General features: G+C 32.2%; 2 protein-coding genes across 4 annotated transcripts; one reads left to right on the top strand and one right to left on the bottom strand.

The window, feature by feature from the left end:
- The first annotated feature begins 5,952 nt into the window (after nucleotides 1-5,952).
- Nucleotides 5,953-13,454, top strand: LOC18109590 (seipin-1). Its single transcript, XM_024583851.2, has 2 exons — nucleotides 5,953-6,405; nucleotides 12,777-13,454. Exons 1-2 carry the CDS (start codon nucleotides 5,953-5,955, stop codon nucleotides 13,452-13,454), a joined length of 1,131 nt encoding a protein of 376 aa, XP_024439619.2.
- A 2,399-nt stretch (nucleotides 13,455-15,853) lies between these two features.
- Nucleotides 15,854-17,371, bottom strand: LOC18104232 (putative 4-hydroxy-4-methyl-2-oxoglutarate aldolase 2). 3 transcript variants are annotated; one of them, XM_006375983.3, is made up of 2 exons: nucleotides 17,091-17,371; nucleotides 15,854-16,658 (listed from the first exon to the last, which is right to left on the bottom strand). In XM_006375983.3, exon 2 carries the CDS (start codon nucleotides 16,643-16,645, stop codon nucleotides 16,145-16,147), a length of 501 nt encoding a protein of 166 aa, XP_006376045.1. In that variant the 5' UTR covers nucleotides 16,646-16,658; nucleotides 17,091-17,371; the 3' UTR covers nucleotides 15,854-16,144. The 3 variants fall into 3 exon arrangements, with proteins under 3 accessions (XP_006376045.1, XP_006376047.1, XP_024438909.1); XM_006375985.3 differs by having other exon boundaries at nucleotides 17,095-17,344; XM_024583141.2 differs by lacking the exon at nucleotides 17,091-17,371 and adding an exon at nucleotides 16,849-17,035.
- Nucleotides 17,372-17,791: the final 420 nt, after the last annotated feature.

The raw sequence follows: 17,791 nt of genomic DNA, 5'->3' as shown, positions 1-17,791 counted from the left end.
GTCTTGTTTTCTACTTCACCTTTACACACCTTGAACTTGATAAATTTTTATGACTTGCATCGCATGAAGTAAACCCAAACCTTTCGTGAGTAGTCATCAACAGAAATCATGAAATACATGTCCTCCTTGTGATGCCACCTTTATTGAACCCTAAACATCTGTATTAATATAGTCAAGAATCTCCTTTGTCTTATGTGTGGCTATCTTAAACTGCATATTATTTTATTTTCTAAGAACACAATACCTGCAAAAACTAAGCTTGCATGTTTTGACACCCTTCAATAGATTCTTCTTATAAAGCTCCATCATCTTATGCTCATCCATATAGCTTAATCACATATGCAACAAGATTGTGCTATCTGACTCAGATTATGTAGCTACACCTCCACTTACTAATGTGATACCTATCAGTCTATAAATATTTCATGCTAATTTTTAACCTTTCATCATTGTTATAATACCTTTATTACTCTACTTTCAAACTTGAAACTAAAACCATTACGATCTAAACTGCCTAATAAAATCATATTCTTCCTCAAATATGATATATGTCTAACATCATATAACATTCTAATAACATCATCAAATATTTTAATTTTTATATTCCTCATTCCAACAACTTTACATGAATCATTGTTACCCATCATAATAGAGCTAGAATTTACTGGTCTGAAGATGTCAAATCAATCTTCATTGGGTGTCATGTGATAAAAGCATGCCAAATCCAATATCTAAGAATATGTGAGATGATCTAAATTGGATGAAACATAAATTATATCTTCATCATCGCTTTTTGAGTCTTCTTCTTCCACTACATTCACAGATTTTGATAAACCCTATTTATTCTCCATATCCTTTTTTTTCTCCAAAAATTCTCATCTTATATGCTTTTTTTCCACACTTATAACATTATATGTCCTTCCTCTTCCTAAATTTAGATCGAGCTTTGTTATTACTTGATCCGTTTCGGGACTTGTTTCTCCCAAATTCTTGATTACTCCTTACCACAAGACCTTCACCTTGTGAATTCTCATTGTAAACCCATGACAAAAATTTATAAAATTAATAAGGGAAAATTATATTAACTAAATAAGGTGAATATTTAAATTAAGGGGAAGATGATAGAGATGGAAAAAAAATGAGTTATGAAAAATACCCAAAAAAATCAAACAAATAGAATCACGAATTAAAACAGATGAAAGGAATACATGATGAAAGACATATAAAAAAATGTAGTTTAACAAAATTCGATATGACTTGGTTTAAATTTAATGGAAATAGGTCTCTTAATCAGGTAAAAACTTACCATGGAAAATGAAAGGTATAAAGGAGGGACATGAAAGGAATTAACCAAATTGTTGACAATAAATATTTGCTCTATCTTTACTTCTTTCCTTTTTATAATTCTCCAATCAATAGGAATTGCCTGAGGATATTTTTAGATCATTGATGAAACTTTGATTCCTTTCCTTATGTAGTGGCTCCATTATTATCATATTACAAGGCTACTAGATCAACAATGTTATGAATCACAATTAGTTTAGTAATGCACTTCTTGATTCAAACATCCTCTTTTATTCCCTCAAATATAGAGGTGTACTTAACTTTAATTATAAAATCTATTTTGGTATTTATTTGGAACTTTTCCAACTTAGAAGGAAATGATTTATAGTAAACTATAACCAGATTAGATTTTCTATTTTCAATATCTTATTGAAAGCTAACATCCAAATAAGTATGAACTACTAGTTCATCCCCTCTATAGACCAAAACAAATTCTTAATTCTTCTTAAGTATTTAAGAATACTTTTAACTATCTTCCAATGACTCTCACCAGAATTAAATTGGTATTTACCCATTATGCTCAAAGTATAAGATACTTATGGTCTTGTACATAGCATCACATATATTATGGATCTTATATCCATAGTATATGGAGTCATTTCCTTCTTATCTCTCTCAATATGAGAGATGTATCATATATGAAATAGGTAAATATCCTTCAATGCTAAATAGTTTTAACATTTTGTTTATGTACATGGATTTGGATAATACAAACAATGTTTTTAGATCTATCTTTATAGATCTTTATTCCAAGTTTTCAACTAGTTTCTCTCATATTCTTCATTAAAAAATTCTTGAACAACCATATATTTACTAACTAGAGTAAAGAAACGTCATTTCATATTAATAATATGTCTTTTACATATAATATTAGGAAAACAACTCCATTTCAACTAATCTTTTTATAAACATAAGCTTCATTCGTGTTTTTGATAAAATCAAACTATTTAATTATCTTATTAAAATGAATATTTTAACTCCTTGAAGCTTGCTTGAGTCCACAAATGAGTTTTGATAGCTTACATACTTTATTGACAAATTTCTTATATTCAAAACTTTCAAGTTGTATCATATACACATCTTATTAAAGATTCCTATTAAGGAATATAATTTTGACATTTATTTTTCAAATCTCATAATCATAGTATGTAGCTATAGCAAGTAAAGTCTATAGATTTTAACATAGTTACCGGCAAGAAGATTTCATTAAAGTCAACTTATTTGTCTTTAGTTGTAACCTTTGGCAACTAATATAGCTTTGTACATTTGTACATTGCCTTTCATGCTAATCTTTCTCTTAAAGACCAACAAATATCCAATGGGTTTTATCCTTCAAAATGGATCAACCAAGATCCATACCTAGTTAGTGTACATGAAATCCATTTTAGATTTCATGGCCTTAAGCTATTTCTTAGATTCAATATCAAATATTGGTTCTATATAATTGGCAAACTCATCAAGTATAAGAAACTTGTCATTTTTAACTTTCATGAATTTCCATATCTCATTAGTGTGCATGACATTTCCTACCATATCTACAAAGTTCTTATGTTTATTAAGCTTTAGGTTGTACATCCAATATTATAGCCTCGGGTTTAGGTTCCATTTGAATGTTAGTTTGTGATTCTTGAACTTCATCAAGTTTTATTTTCTTCTTATTGCTCCTTTAAAGAACAAATTTTTTTTCTAGAAAGGTAGCATGTTTTGAGACAAGTATTTTTAATTAACGGGATGATATAAATAATATATAATAGTTTCTTTTGGATACTCCACAAACTTATATTTATCTTACTTAGCTTATAGCTTTTCAGATATAATACGCTTCACGTAAGCGTCACATATCAAATCTTTTAAGTATAATAAGATTAGTCTCTCATCATTCTATATCTCATATAGAGTCTTATCAACAGATTATGATGAAACCCTTTTTAAAAAGTAAGTAGTATTTTATAGGGCGTGGTCCTAGAAAAAAGAGGAAGGTTTGTATAGCTCATCATGGACTACACCATATCCAATAGGGTGTAATTTCTCCTTTCAAGAGGTGTCCATTATTAGATAATCTCATTCTATTTTAGATTCTATTATGAGAGAATCTCATTCTATTTTAGATAATCTTGAAAATCCCAGTTGAAGTATTCACCACTTCGATCCGATCGAAGTATCTTAATACTTTTTTCAATTTGTATTTCAACTTCATTTCTGAATTCTTTGAACCTTTCAAATAATTCAAACTTTCATCAAATACACATGACTATATCCAATATGGTCATTAATGATAAAAACATGTATATTCATTTATGGCGTGAATTGTTATTGATCCATATACATTTGTACATATTAGACCTAATAATTCATTAGATCATTCACTCTTTCTATAAATAGTGTTTTGGTTATCTTACATGATAAAAAAAGATTTACAAGTTTTATATCATTCATAATCAAGAGAATTAAATATCCTTCTTTATATAACTTGGTGATCCTTATTTCATTAATATGACCTAGTTTATAATGCCATAAATAATATGAATATTAATTATCTAATTTGTTCTTCTTGTAATTTATATTGAACTTGAACATTTCAAGATCAGGTATATACAAACCATTTGTATAAGTACTAGATCTATAAAAATCATTATTATAGAAGGGACAAAATTTGCTCTTAATAACAATTTTAAATCCATTCAAAAATGGATATGAAGTTTCTAGAAAGTACTAGAACAAAATAATAATTATCAAGTTCTAATATCAGCCTACTTGGTAAAGTTAACATAACAACTCTTGATTCATTACCAACTCGTAGATCCACTTTATCTTTATTCAATCATAAACTCACATGAAGCAGAAGCTTCAATAAGCTTTTTAGTCTTCATGGTTGTAAGATAATCTTCGTAGTTCCTCCTATAGTGGCTTTACTTGCCACAATGATGATAAGTTCTTTTGTCATTCTTGATGCCCTAAATAGGCTTTATGCTTAGATTGCAAGAACAAATGTTGTCCATGAAAAATCCTAATTGGTCTAATTTTTTAAAATAGTCAATCATCCTCAATACATGGGTGTTCATCGAGGAACTCATTGTCATCTTGCAGTGGAATAATTTCTTAGAGGTCTCTTACCTCTTAATTCTATACGTCGCATCAAACAACTTTTTGAGATATATAATTATTAAAATAATTGATAATTTTCCAAATATAATAAAATTTATTTAATACTTTTCTTTCTTAAAAAAACAATTTTGAAATTTTAATAAGAAAATTAATCATATTAAAGTTCTTATTAACATCTTAAACTATTTTAGAATCTATTAAATAAAACTTTTCCTGCTTAAAAACTCTCTTTATTTTAGAAAAATTATTTTTCTCTAAACATTATTTAACTAAAAATTTTAATTAAATCCTAACCCAATTAAGATATTACAAAACACAAAAAAAAAAAATTTGAACTAAAAATTTTTAATTCAATCTTAATCCTATTAGGAAAATTAATTCTACAATTAATATAATTTGTGTTTCAATTTTAAAATATAAAATCAATATTTTATATAAGTAAGGGCAAGATTGTAATTCTATCCCAAAAGCCAAAATATAATAAGAAATAAAAGGCATAGGTAAATACATAAATTACACCCCAAAATCTTTTTTGTAATAAATTATAAGTGATAGGGGTATAATAGTAATAATACCCTAAAAAATACGACCATGAGGTAGAATCGTAATTATTCCTCTCTTCATCTTTAATTCTCTATTGTCAGCAGTTGGCTCTCTGCCCGCCACCAGCAGCGTGAGGAACAATCCTTTGTATTAGGGGTGATCATTTTCAGTTCGGTTCGGTTTTTATTAAAAAACGTAACCAAAACCGATTTTTTTAAAAAAAAACCAAAACCGAACCGAAACCGATTCAAACCGACCGGTTTCGGTTCGGTTATTTTAAAATTCTAATTGATTTAATCGGTTTGTTTTCCATGATTTGATTTTTTTAGTTATTTTTTTTATTTTTTTAATTTTATTGATTTTTCAGTTTTTTTATCCACCACTATTTTATACTATAGAACCTCCTGCGCGAGGCTTCTGCCTCGCAATGAAGGCCATCCACGACAACAACAGCAGGGTCAACAACATGAGGTCTCTTAATTATAATTATAAATTATTATTAACATTAAAAAAACATTTAATAATTATACGTGACAAGACATTATATATGTTTTTCTATTTATAATTATTGATTTATTTTATTTAACTGACGCTTTGAATTTTCGTTTCAAAATTAACTTCTGATATGATCGAAATGTGGATAAGATGATTAGTAATTTTCTACAGAGAATTATGGTCTTTTCACCGAAACAAAAAGGGAAAGAAGTCATGTATGACTCATACCAACACACGTCGATGTTTTGCTCTTCCTTGCCTCCACGTTGCAGTTTCTTTGCATGCAGTGCAGGGGGGGCTCAAAAGCCTGCGATACTCTCTCATTGATATTCCTCCTCCTCCTTCACCACCACTGTACGAGAGCTATTAGCTATGAAAAAAGAAGAATACTGCAACCTAATACCCAAAGCCGATTGGTTCACACAAATAATCTATTTCTATTCAGATACAATCTACAACTGTATCATGGCTCTCTTATCACCTTTCATAGCAATTTTCTCCATAGCGTCAGACTCCTACCACCGTGCCGAGGAGGCTGTAGACGCCGTGGAATCAGTGTTTCTCAAGGCTCCCTCTAAAGTCATCCATGGTACCACCACGCTGTTGAGAAAGATAGGTTTTGGGATTGTTGGTGCTGTACACGTGTGCATGGTTATGATAGTGGTGATGTTACTGGCTGCAATGTTGGGTGTTGGATTAATTCAACTGTGGATAGAGGAGCCTGTGTTTATGCGAGAGAGTTTATTCTTTGATTACACCGATGCGAACCCTAAGGCGGTGTTTACTTTTGGTGGGTTTGTCGACGATGGGAGCATCAAGAAAGGGCTCATGGGAGTTCCACTTGGGCACACATTCCATGTTTCTGTGGCTCTCTTGATGCCTGAATCTGATCACAATAGGCAAATTGGGATGTTTCAGGTACGTATGCCATATTGTTGAGTATGTATGTATGTATGTATGTATGTATGTATGTATGTATGTGTTTTGGATTTCAGTTAATTAACTTAGTTTTTGAAACCTTAGTTTTCTAAACAATAAGTTGACCCATAACACTTTAATTTGAGTTATTAGCTTTTTGTAAAATATATAGTACAATGAAGTATTTTTTGCTCTTTAACATTAAAAATAACTTTCTATTTTTGTAATAAAATTTATATGATCTAATATGTATATTTATTGTATATTGTAATATACTGTGTGTGTGTGTGTGTAATGTCAAGTAATAATATATAAATTAATAAATTGGTAACAATAAATCATATATATGCACTAATATATTAATTAATTTAGCTTTTATATGTCATATCTTGATAAATCCTAGTTCATTATTTTCTAAGAATACAAATATATGTGTGTGTTAGTAATTTATTAATTTCCAATAATATTATATATTTTAAAATATTTTTATTAATATTTATATATAAGAATAATGAAATCCATCTCAGATCTTGAGTTCTTCACGCAAATTATTTTTTGTACTAAAAACCCTAAAGAAATCATAGCAAAGCTGTAGGAAAAAAAAATCAAATATCTCGATTTTTATTATTTATCAAAAAAAAAAATTGCAAAAGGCTACTATTACTAGACTTGAAATAGGAAATTAGGAAACCCTGAATAAATAGACATTCCCGGAACTATTTCTAATTTCTTAATAAAACAGTTTCCTAATTAAATAAATGTAACAAAATAGAAAAACCAAAGGAACATTACAGTAAAAATATTGAAGTAAAAAATCACCTCATACAAAAGAGGCTCTAAAAACTCAACCATCAAGTTCAGTATTATCTAGGTTCAGTATTATCTAGATGGTGATCCAGTGGTAAGAGCTTGGGACCAAGAGGTTTGCTCCCTCTGTGGTCTCAGGTTCGAGCCCTGTGGTTGCTCATATGATGGCCACTGGAGGCTTACATGGTCGTTAACTTCAGGGCCCGTGGGATTAGTTGAAGTGCGCGCAAGCTGGCCTGAACACCCACGTTAAACTAAAAAAAAATTGAACTCTTCCGTACTGTCATTCGAGACAAGGATTTGGAATAGAACAATATATATATAACCTTTCTAAAAACTCCTCGTGCCTGATAAACTAATTAAATCCAAAAGGATTTTAACTTTTAAATTGAAATTGTCTACTCCAAACAAACTGATTTCACAACCTTTCCTTTGTTCATTCTACTTTTCTCTCTATAGCTTTTACCTTACATGGCACATTGTTAAGGATAAAGCCTATTCTTTCACCAAGTATAGGATTTATTATTTTCAGTTTGGTTTGATTTTTATCAAAAATAATAATCAAATTGTTTTTCTTTTAAAACAAACCGAAACTGAACTGGAACCGATTCAAACCGATCGGTTTCGATTCGGTTTGGTTATTTTGGAATAAAAACCGGTTCAAACTGGTTTGGCTCAGTTTTTGCAGTTTGGCTCGGTTTTTTCCTGTTTGACTCGGTTTTTTTCCGGTTTGGCACGGTTTGACTCGGTTTTTTCCAGTTTAGCTCGGTTTTTTCCGGTTTGGGTTTGGTTCGGTTTTTTCGGTTTTAGGCTTATAAAATCGAACCGAACCGGTTAATTTTTTCAAAATTCTAATCGGTTTTTTTCACAGTTTGGTTTTTTCAATTATTTTTTTTTCTAATTTTCTCAATTTAATCGGTTTTTTGGTTTTTTTCTCACATCTACTAAATATATAGCATTAGGAATAAATCTATCCCTGGACCCTTTTCCATCACAAAATAGCTTCCCTTTAATCTGATTCCATTACTTTGATCAATTCTCCAATACTTGGATCTTCATTGAAAATTGTGACATCAAATCTTTCACGATTATGACTAGCGCAACATCTATTGATATATTTTGGAAACTAACATCAGGATATTCCTAATTTAAGCAAAAAAAAAACTCTAATAAAAAAAAATAAAAATAGAATTATGGAGCTATAACTAATTTTCTAATAAAACACTTGCCTAATTAAATAAAGGTAACAAATTCTAGAACATCTTAAAATTAAAGGGAGGTTAAAGGATATAGTAATATCCTTTGATGAATAAAAATTAGGGTATTTGAGTTTTCTTCCATAGTTTTTCCTGCAGGCAAACTAGGACTTTGTGATGGTCTAGGAGGCGGGTGGTGTCGATGCAAAGGCATGATTGTCACTCTGAACGGCTCAGTTGGATTTTTTACAAGGATCGGAGAAGATTATGATATTTTGTGTTAGATGCTAACATGGATCATGAATAAAAAAGAGGCTTGCAATAAACCTAGTTATTGTCATGTACTTTTTAATTAGTTTCAATTGAAGATTATAATCGGAGTGAGTATGATAGATTTAATGTCACAACTTAATTTTACTGGATATCCTGCCTTATTGATTGTAACAAATTGATGAAATATACGAGGTGTTGCTTGGGATTTTTTTAAAAAATTAACATGGGTGTCCGGGCTAGCTTGCGCGCACCTCGACTAATCTCACGGACCCTGAAGTTAATGACCATGTAAACCTCTAGTGACCATCATATTAGCAACCACAGGGTTCGAACCTGAGACCACAGGGAGAGCAAACCCCTTGGTCCCAAGCTCTTACCACTTGACCACCTACTAGATTTTCTTTTATCTTGGTCTTAGAAGTGGATGACTTCCTTTTTTATTATTAAGCAGACGTTGCTTGTTGGGAGGTTGCTTGTTGTGCTAAGAATTTGGCTAAAAATAGTGGCTGAAAAATCACGAGATTACTCTAAAAAATTATTTTTATTTAAAAGCATATTAAAAATTTTTAAAATTTTAATAAATAAAATTTTCAACTTAAAACATTTTTAAATCGGTTCAAAAACACAAAATCAAAAGAGAAAGAAATTCACTTTTGAGCCCGATCTACTTTTCAAGCAATATGAAAATAAAAACACTACTATCAAACTTCTCTCACTAAATTGAACCCTTTAACACCATGCTTGACTGTTTGGTTGTTGAAAATATGACAATCGACAACTTTCTCTCTTCTATCTTTTTTGGTAAGTTACTCTCAACTAAAAAATAAACAAAATAAATTTTAAAATCAAAATAAAAATTGTCACGAATTTGATATTGGCTATGTCTTTCTTTGTGTTTTACATGCCCCACTGATCATAAGAAACCCAATTGTTTTAGTCTATTGTGTAATAATAGTGGAAAAAGTAAATGACCATGTCAAAGAAGATCAGGGAATTAATGATAATAATTTAAACCAACCATGTGCTATATGTACTGTAAATAAAGAGATCAAAGAACTTCATGAAGTTATACTTATGTGATTACCTATTAGAGAGCAAAGAACTCCGATGTGAGTTTTACTACTTAGAATAGCTTCTTGTGGACTTGTGGGAAGTGTAACACGCTATCATTTAATTTTAAGATTTTATAGAATTTATTACCTAAATTTAATTTGGAAAGTGGTTTATTAGAAAATTAATAATAGTTCTAGGATTTTATTTTGTTTTTTGTATTCATTATTATTAGGGTTACTTTTGTTCTCTATTTATAGTGTTTATTAGCTTTTTGAAAAAACAAATCGAGGGATAAAATTTTGAACGCTTAGATGATTAATAAACTTGTTATCCTTCTCGCTAAGTACCACAGCATCATTTGCTTTACATATTAATTCTTGTTTTAACCAATAAGATAAGCATATATAATAATTTTTGCCCTATTTCGACATTAAATATCAAGAAGGTAGCGCAAGATAAGATAGTTTTAAAAAGTTCAAGTGTGTTAAACCCCTTAACTATTAAACAAGTTATTTAGAGGTAGAGTAGTTCCTGAACAAAGTTGAATACTTAAGGAAAAGGATGTGCTAACATTGAATAATTTTGATCTAACCATTGGATCATATTAAAAAAATTTAGAAGATTCTAGAGATCTTGGATTAAAATTTTAAAGCAATTAGAGATCGGGAAGGCTTTATGATAAAGCCTAGAAGTTACTATTTTAAATTTGTTATATTTTCCTAGTTGATTTAGGATTATTTTTTTATTTAGTTTAAAATTATTTTATTATTTTTCAATTTTATTTAGGAATTTTACTAGTATATAAGCAGCCTAGAAGAGCTATAATGAGTTTTGATTAGAATATTTATATAGTAAAATATTTAATAATAAAATTTTGAATTAGGATTTGTGATGTGATCCTATTCAGTAAAATTTTATATTGTTTGTTCTTCTATCTTTATTAGAGCACAACAATCATAGGTTATTGCTTGTTGTATGGTGTGATTCCGTGGATATTTGTTTGCTTGTTATGTACTGCTAACAACCATGGTAGGAAGAGGTCATAGAGCAAGGCATAGTCAAGGAAAGGATGAAGAGGTTCCTCTTCAAGAGAGAAATGTCAAGGAGCTTATAATAGATGGCATACAAAGGAAAATCATTGAATTAACTTATCAGTTGGATTAGAGAGACCTATAGAAACAGGGTAAGGGGGAGAGTGAACAAAGATCTTTAGAAAGTAACATAAACTAGTTGTAAAGACATGAGTGGAAGAGGCAACCTTTTTATCAAGAAGAAATTAGAACTAGAGACTTTAGATTTCATATTAAAAATCCCTAAATTTTTAAGAACTTTACAAGCATAGGAGTTCATTGATTGAATGAATGAGGTGAAATCATTTTTTTAGTACAGAGAGGTTCCCAAACATATACGACTAATTAAAGTTGATTACGATTAGTTTGAAGGGTCAAGCTTTTGTCTGATGGGAATAGTTAAAGAGGACACGAGAGAGGTAAGGAAAGCTAAGAATCAGTGGTTGGGAGAAGATAAAGAAGAGGGTAAAGGAAAACTTTCTTCCATTCAGGTATACCCAGACTTTGTACCAATGACTCCATACATTGAGACAAGATGGGAGAATTATTAATGAATACACTGATGATTTCTACCAACTGGTGGGAGAATCAGCGGCTAGGAATGATTTGTTAGAAACTGAAGAGTAGTTGGTTGTCATGCACCTAAGTGGATTACGTCGATCCATCTAAAACGTGTTGTGTTTGCAATTTTTATGCACAGTCTAAGCCTATTAAAGGGTTTTGATCATGGAGAAACAACATGTTGTCAAGGTAACTAACAAGTTGGTTTGACTAGAACAATAGAGAGGTGTGAACCAATGAAAAAAAAAACATCAATTCAACTTGAATCAGAAGATAAATAAACCATAAGTTAGAGTTCTGGTTTTGAATCTAGTTTTAAATTTTTACATTTCAGATGTGGCGAGCTGGGGCATCAAATTGCTAAGTGTTATAAGTTAGAGGGTTTCTAGGTAAAAATTTGTTGGCAAAAGAACCTAATCAGAATGTGAGTGATATCTTGTTTATGATGATTCAGATGATAGCAAGGGGAGTTTTACAAGGTGATATCTTGTTTATGATGATAGCAAGGGGAGTTTTACAAGGTGATAATGGTGCTAACTTAGTTATCTAAGAGAATTTGCTTACTCTAAAGGTGATTCGATTGGAGATTGGCTAAACACTAGTCTAATTCATTCAACTTGTACCATTAAGGACAAAACATGTAATTTGATCATTAACAATGATAGTTAAGAGAATATGGTGTCTAATGAGGTAGTATAGAAGTTGCAACTCAAGACAAAAAAACACCCTAAGCCTTATAAATTAAAGTGGCTAAATCGAGATAGCAATAACAAGGTAATCATGGATGAACGTTTGTCTTGTTTTGTTTTGATAGTGTTTTATGTGATGTGATGTCTATGGATGCATGTTTATAAAAAGAGGGCAGTTGCTGAGGGTAAGGGTGGAAATATATTGTTTTATTTTAGTTTATGGATAAGAAAGAGAAGCAAAAGATGAAGGAGATTGTGAAGAATCAAAATGATGTGAGAAAGGGTAAAATGTGAACAAACCATTGACTAGTAATGGTTCTGTAAAGATTCAAAGTGTTTTGAGTATTGATTTTTGTCTTACTTTATTTAAGTTGGCTAACTGTAAAGTGTCAACACACCAGAAGAGCATAGGGGCATCAATTTTAATGGTCGAAAATGAGTTCTTTCCAACCCTCGGAGACAGATGTAGGAGATTTTTTTCCTAACGCGTAATTTTATGTTAATGGACATTAATTTAATCCAATCACTTAGTCAAGGTTTGAATTTCTAATTATTCTGAGGTTACAATTTCATTATAATTTGATCCAAGGCATTCTTGATTTTGTTTTGTTTTGTTTTTTTAACATGATATATGTCTCCTCTCACTAACTCGATGCATGAACTTACTCTTTCTCACCTATATATATGTCTTGCTCAATTTCTCATTCGTTGCCCTACTTCAGTTGACTGCAGAAGTTTTATCAGCTGATGGAAACGTGAAGGCAAAATCTAGCCAGCCATGCATGTTGCGGTTCAGAAGCCTGCCAATTCGGCTTCTACGAACATTTCTCATGGGTGCACCCTTACTATTAGGAATTTCTGAAGAAACTCAGAAGATCTCCATTAAAATGTTACAGCTCAAGGAAAGGCATCCACGAAGCAAAGTGATCAGAGTGACTTTAATACCAAGGGCTGGAACAGTATGCCTCCCACAGTTATATGAAGCGGAGATCCTCCTGATTTCTAAGCTGCCATGGACAAAAGAAGTGGTGCGCAACTGGAAATGGACATTTTATGTCTGGGCATCCATATATATTTACATCACGATGCTCATAATTATTCTAAGTTGCTGCAGACCACTTGTTTTCCCAATTACAGCAGTAGATCCCAGTTACTGCCCCGATAGTGCTGAGACAGAGTATACTGGAGAATCAAAAGAGGCACGAGCTGAAGGAAGGGATGAAAAGGGAATTTCAGAGGTCTTGAGAAGATGGCAGCAAAGGAGGAGGAAGAGAAAGGCGATCATTTTGCATGGAGAGATGGTGGACAGTACGGAATGCTCATCGGCAAGCATTACCAGGGAAGACACAAGTATGGCCGTTGATGAACAGGACATTGTAGATTCAGAATCAGTTTGTTAAGTGAATTGCATTTCGTGGTGTGTGGACAACCTTTTTCCAGCCGCAATATCAGCTTAAATTGCATTTTACAGTATTATTAACCAAATAAGCCGTGTGGTGAATTCATTTTAGCATTTGCTCAATTGTTTTTTTAAGAAATTAAAAATAAAAAAAAAAAAAAGCCAAATCACTGTTTTTCCGACGACTCTAGTCGTTGAATTCTATAAAAAGTAAATGATATATCATTTACTATCTTTAAAAAAAAAATATAGAGTTTGTTTATCCTTTTAAAAAATAAAATAAATAAAAATAGGTTCAGACAAATGGGCTGATCTGGAAGGCCACATATCTAGGTTGTTTCTCTTTTAATATCAAGGCAAGTTGCGTCATCATGCCCACACACTTGGTTCTTTTTTGGGTTTTTTTTTTTTACTTTTGTTTTTATTTTTTTATTTTATATTTCAGTTAAAAAAATTATTAAATCCAAAGTTAATGATTTAGGTTGCAAGTTTAATGGGTTAATCTACAGCATCTGGGCTATTATTTATTTTTATTTTTTTAGTTTAATGCTTTTTTTATCTTAATTTAAAAAAAAATATTTATTCCACCATTTATTATCGATGATTTATTTTTTATTCAACTCAAACCTAAAAGTTCAATTTCATCATTTGTTATTAATTATCTATTTTTGTTATCTCAACCCCAGACACCTACCATGTTTTTTTTTCCATTTTTTAAAACAAAAAAAATCATACAAGAAATTATAATGTAGTTTATTGTCATATAATTAAAAAATAATAATTTATATGATAAAAAAATTATTGAATCCGTTGACATGCATGAATTGCATCACAAGTTTACCTCACTCATTTTTTAAAAAAAATTAAAATATTATTTTATCAATTTAATTTTTCAAAATTGATTTAATTTGAAATTAAAATTTTTAATTTATTATTTTCTAAATTATCCCACCGAGTTTTCTAAGTTAGCACAAGAAAAAAATATTTTTCTATCTTGAAATAAAAATATCGATCAAAATCTTTTTAAAAAAACAAATTACGGATACTTGGATGCGCTTCAGAAATTTTTTACTCTGAGTCAAGTGTAACGAGGCTCAATGGGCTAGTGTTTGCTATACCCTATGGGCTTGATATGTGATATTATCGCCTCGGTTGCAAGAAACAAACAAGAGAAGCGTCTTACCCACCTCAATGTGGGTTGGTTTACTTGTCTGGATTTCATTTTTCTTCACGCTCCAAAGCTCTATAGAACGATTTTGCTGGAAATGAGAAACTCTCAAATGCATGGGTTCAGAACAAATTCCAATCAAAGTCCGAGTTCAATTGAGAAGGCCAGCAAGAGCAACATTATTTAGATGTTGAAGCCTTTTCAGTTTCATTTTGTGGTTCCCATTGTTGCAATGAATGATTGACGACATTGCTTTGCTCATTTTCTGGGACTCGTGCGTGACAGCACTCCGATGTCACATGCTCCAGGATGGTGGAAGTTCTTACAAGCTGGGAGTCCTCCCCAAGTCGGCAAAAAACAAAACACGAGGCCAGCATTGGACTAGGGGCAGCGTATGGAAGTCGCCTGTCAAGCACTAACAATGTCTTGCATCTATGAGCAGTGAAACGCACTGGGAAAAAGTCTTTTCATATATGTGAGATTCAATGTACCGATTGGAAATGAGAGGCCTCATAATGGATGGAGTTTTGAAAAATAAAAGGCTAAGTGTTACATACCCTACTATGCTATGTAAGCCCCGCCGGGAATGTGGAATAGCTAGCGTTTGTCATTGAGAACACTTCTTGAACACGTCCGATCAGTATACTTTCTTTTCCTGGGTGACAAATCTTCCCAGAGGGTCTGTTTGTGCAGCAGTTATGATCCGGAAGTCAGATTCAGGGAAAGTGTCCGGGTCTAGCTAAGGCATTATGCATATAAAATTAAAAAGAGATGAAGAGTCAATAATAAATGATAAGCAAGAAAGAATTAATCCATGACAGTCCAACCTGGTGATCATTCTCTCAAGTCTCAATTTTTCCTAGAAAAATCCTATCAATAACATAATGTTGTCCTCATGGATAAAAAGGATAACTGTGTGAACAAACAGCCAGAACTTCAAATGTTGCAGAGTTCAATACCGAATAACCAAAACATGACACATTCAATTCCAGGAAGAAACAGCAAGAAAACAACGGTCCTAAAACGATCACCAAATCACCACTCAACGCAATCTTGCTTGTTTTCCCTAGAATCGCTTTTGGGGGGTCATCAAACCTCCTTTCCCCGCTTTTTGATACGCAAAATGCAAAATAACGATGCGGAGAGAATTTAGTTTCTCAGCAGGAAAATGATATTTGAACCCAACATAAATAGAAACTCAGAGAAAAGAAAGACAAGAGCAGAGACAAATATGAAATAACGTAGCACGAGTTTCATTATAGATAAAATCCCAAAGAGGTTGAAGTATTCTGCAACCCCATTAACTATTTTTCTGACACAATACCTGACAGCAAGAAACAGCTCACCGTTCTAATCTAGAAATCACGAATAGACCAGCAAATTTTCACCCTCACATTCATATTACAGGGTTGTCTAGAAGTAAATGTGAGCACCAAAGACAATTTTACAACTAAAGCAACATTAGAAAAATTACTTGCCAGTACTAGCGTTTCTGAAGAACTATCTTCAAAGGAAAAGGTGGCTCAGACACATAACTCTGCTCGAGAAATCAAGATCCCGTCAGTATCTGCATAAAGCCATTCTCCATCACTGATTCTGGTGCCACCTATGGTAATAGGAACATGTTTCTCTCCGATACCCTTCTTGTTGGCTTTCATCGGATGGGAGCCCAGGGCTCTCACTCCAATATCACAACCATTAATCTCGTCAACATCACGTATGCAGCCATTAACCACTATACCAGCCCATCCATTATTCTGAGCTTGTACCACAGGATTACCTCCAAGTATTGCACAGCGCAAACTGCCACCACCATCTACAACAAGAACTCTACCACTACCTCTCTCCTCAAGAAACTCACGAATTAAAACATTGTCTTCAAATGCCTTAAGAGTCACTACTGGACCGGAGAAGACTTGGCGCCGACCATAAATCTGAAAGATTGGCTGGAGTGCTCGAAGCTCACCACTGACAATTTGCTGTGGATTTGTGTCACAAACTTCAGCAGTTGTAACCAACGCCATTTAATGCAAGTGCCTTCATGATACAAAGCATGCCATGCGTTAGACCAATAACAGAGAAGTCAAAAAAGATTATCATATGAGCTTTGCAGTTCTATTAGTCAGGGTAAAAGACCCAACACATGAAACACTATCAAAAGTCTGCGTTCAGAACTCCTAAAATGAGAAATCAAAAGTTGAAACAATTTAGGAATTTCTATTTCAACCTTGAGCACACTTGGCTGATAAGAAACCCACAATCAAATAGATAATAATGGAAAAGTTTCAATACTGAAACATGTCTTGAGTTCACCTGTAACAATTCACGAATCCCTAATAATAAAATAAATAAATAAGCAGTCTTAACAACACAAAAATCAATACAAACTGCAAAATTCCAACATGTTTGATTGTGTGAACAAGATTTGAGAGTTAAATATAAATTTAGCAACATCAAATCAACCTTTACCTGCCTGCTATTGGGCCCCTTGAAAGATGATTCAAGAATATGCACTCAGTCGGTCACTGCAATGGCAACCGCGAGAGAATCCAACATATGAGAGGGAGAGAAAGAGAGAATCTTTGTTAACTGTAAAGCGCGTCGCCTGTACCTTTCCTTTTCTTGTTGCATTTGAGAATGGAGGTCGTCAATGGGTTGTGGATGGATTTCCAGCCATGTGATTTGATTTGTTTAAAATCTAAATGATACCCACGCGCTTTCCCAAGTGTCTAATTAATTGCCATTGCCGCCGTATATTCGAGTTCTTTACTTTGGGACCCAATTGATATCTTTTTTGTTTTTTAATACCAAATCAAAGTATAGTATCTGGTTTTTTTTCCCTCCCTGTAGAATTACGTTTAACTTTCTATCAAGCATACCCCTGCATGCTTCACATCATCTACGCTGTTGATGCAGCAGCATGTCAGCAGATCCATGTCGTTATGTTTTTTTATGATCTTGTTAGGGTGAGAAAATTACCGAAAAACTAAGAAAATAATAATAAAATCGATTAAAAACACCTTTATACTTCTAAAACCGGTTTGGTTTGAACCCCTAATTCCTAAACCAAATCGACAAACCAAGTCTAAAATATCCTTCTTTTTTTTCTTCTGAAACCCTAATTCACCTCTTGCAGCCACCCAAAACTAGGTCATCTCTTCTCTCCCGCA

The sequence above is a fragment of the Populus trichocarpa genome, chromosome 13, assembly GCF_000002775.5.
Source record: "Populus trichocarpa isolate Nisqually-1 chromosome 13, P.trichocarpa_v4.1, whole genome shotgun sequence".
NCBI lineage: Eukaryota > Viridiplantae > Streptophyta > Magnoliopsida > Malpighiales > Salicaceae > Populus > Populus trichocarpa.
The sequence above is the reverse complement of the archived record's forward strand: the minus strand, read 5'-3'. Positions and strand labels throughout refer to the sequence as shown.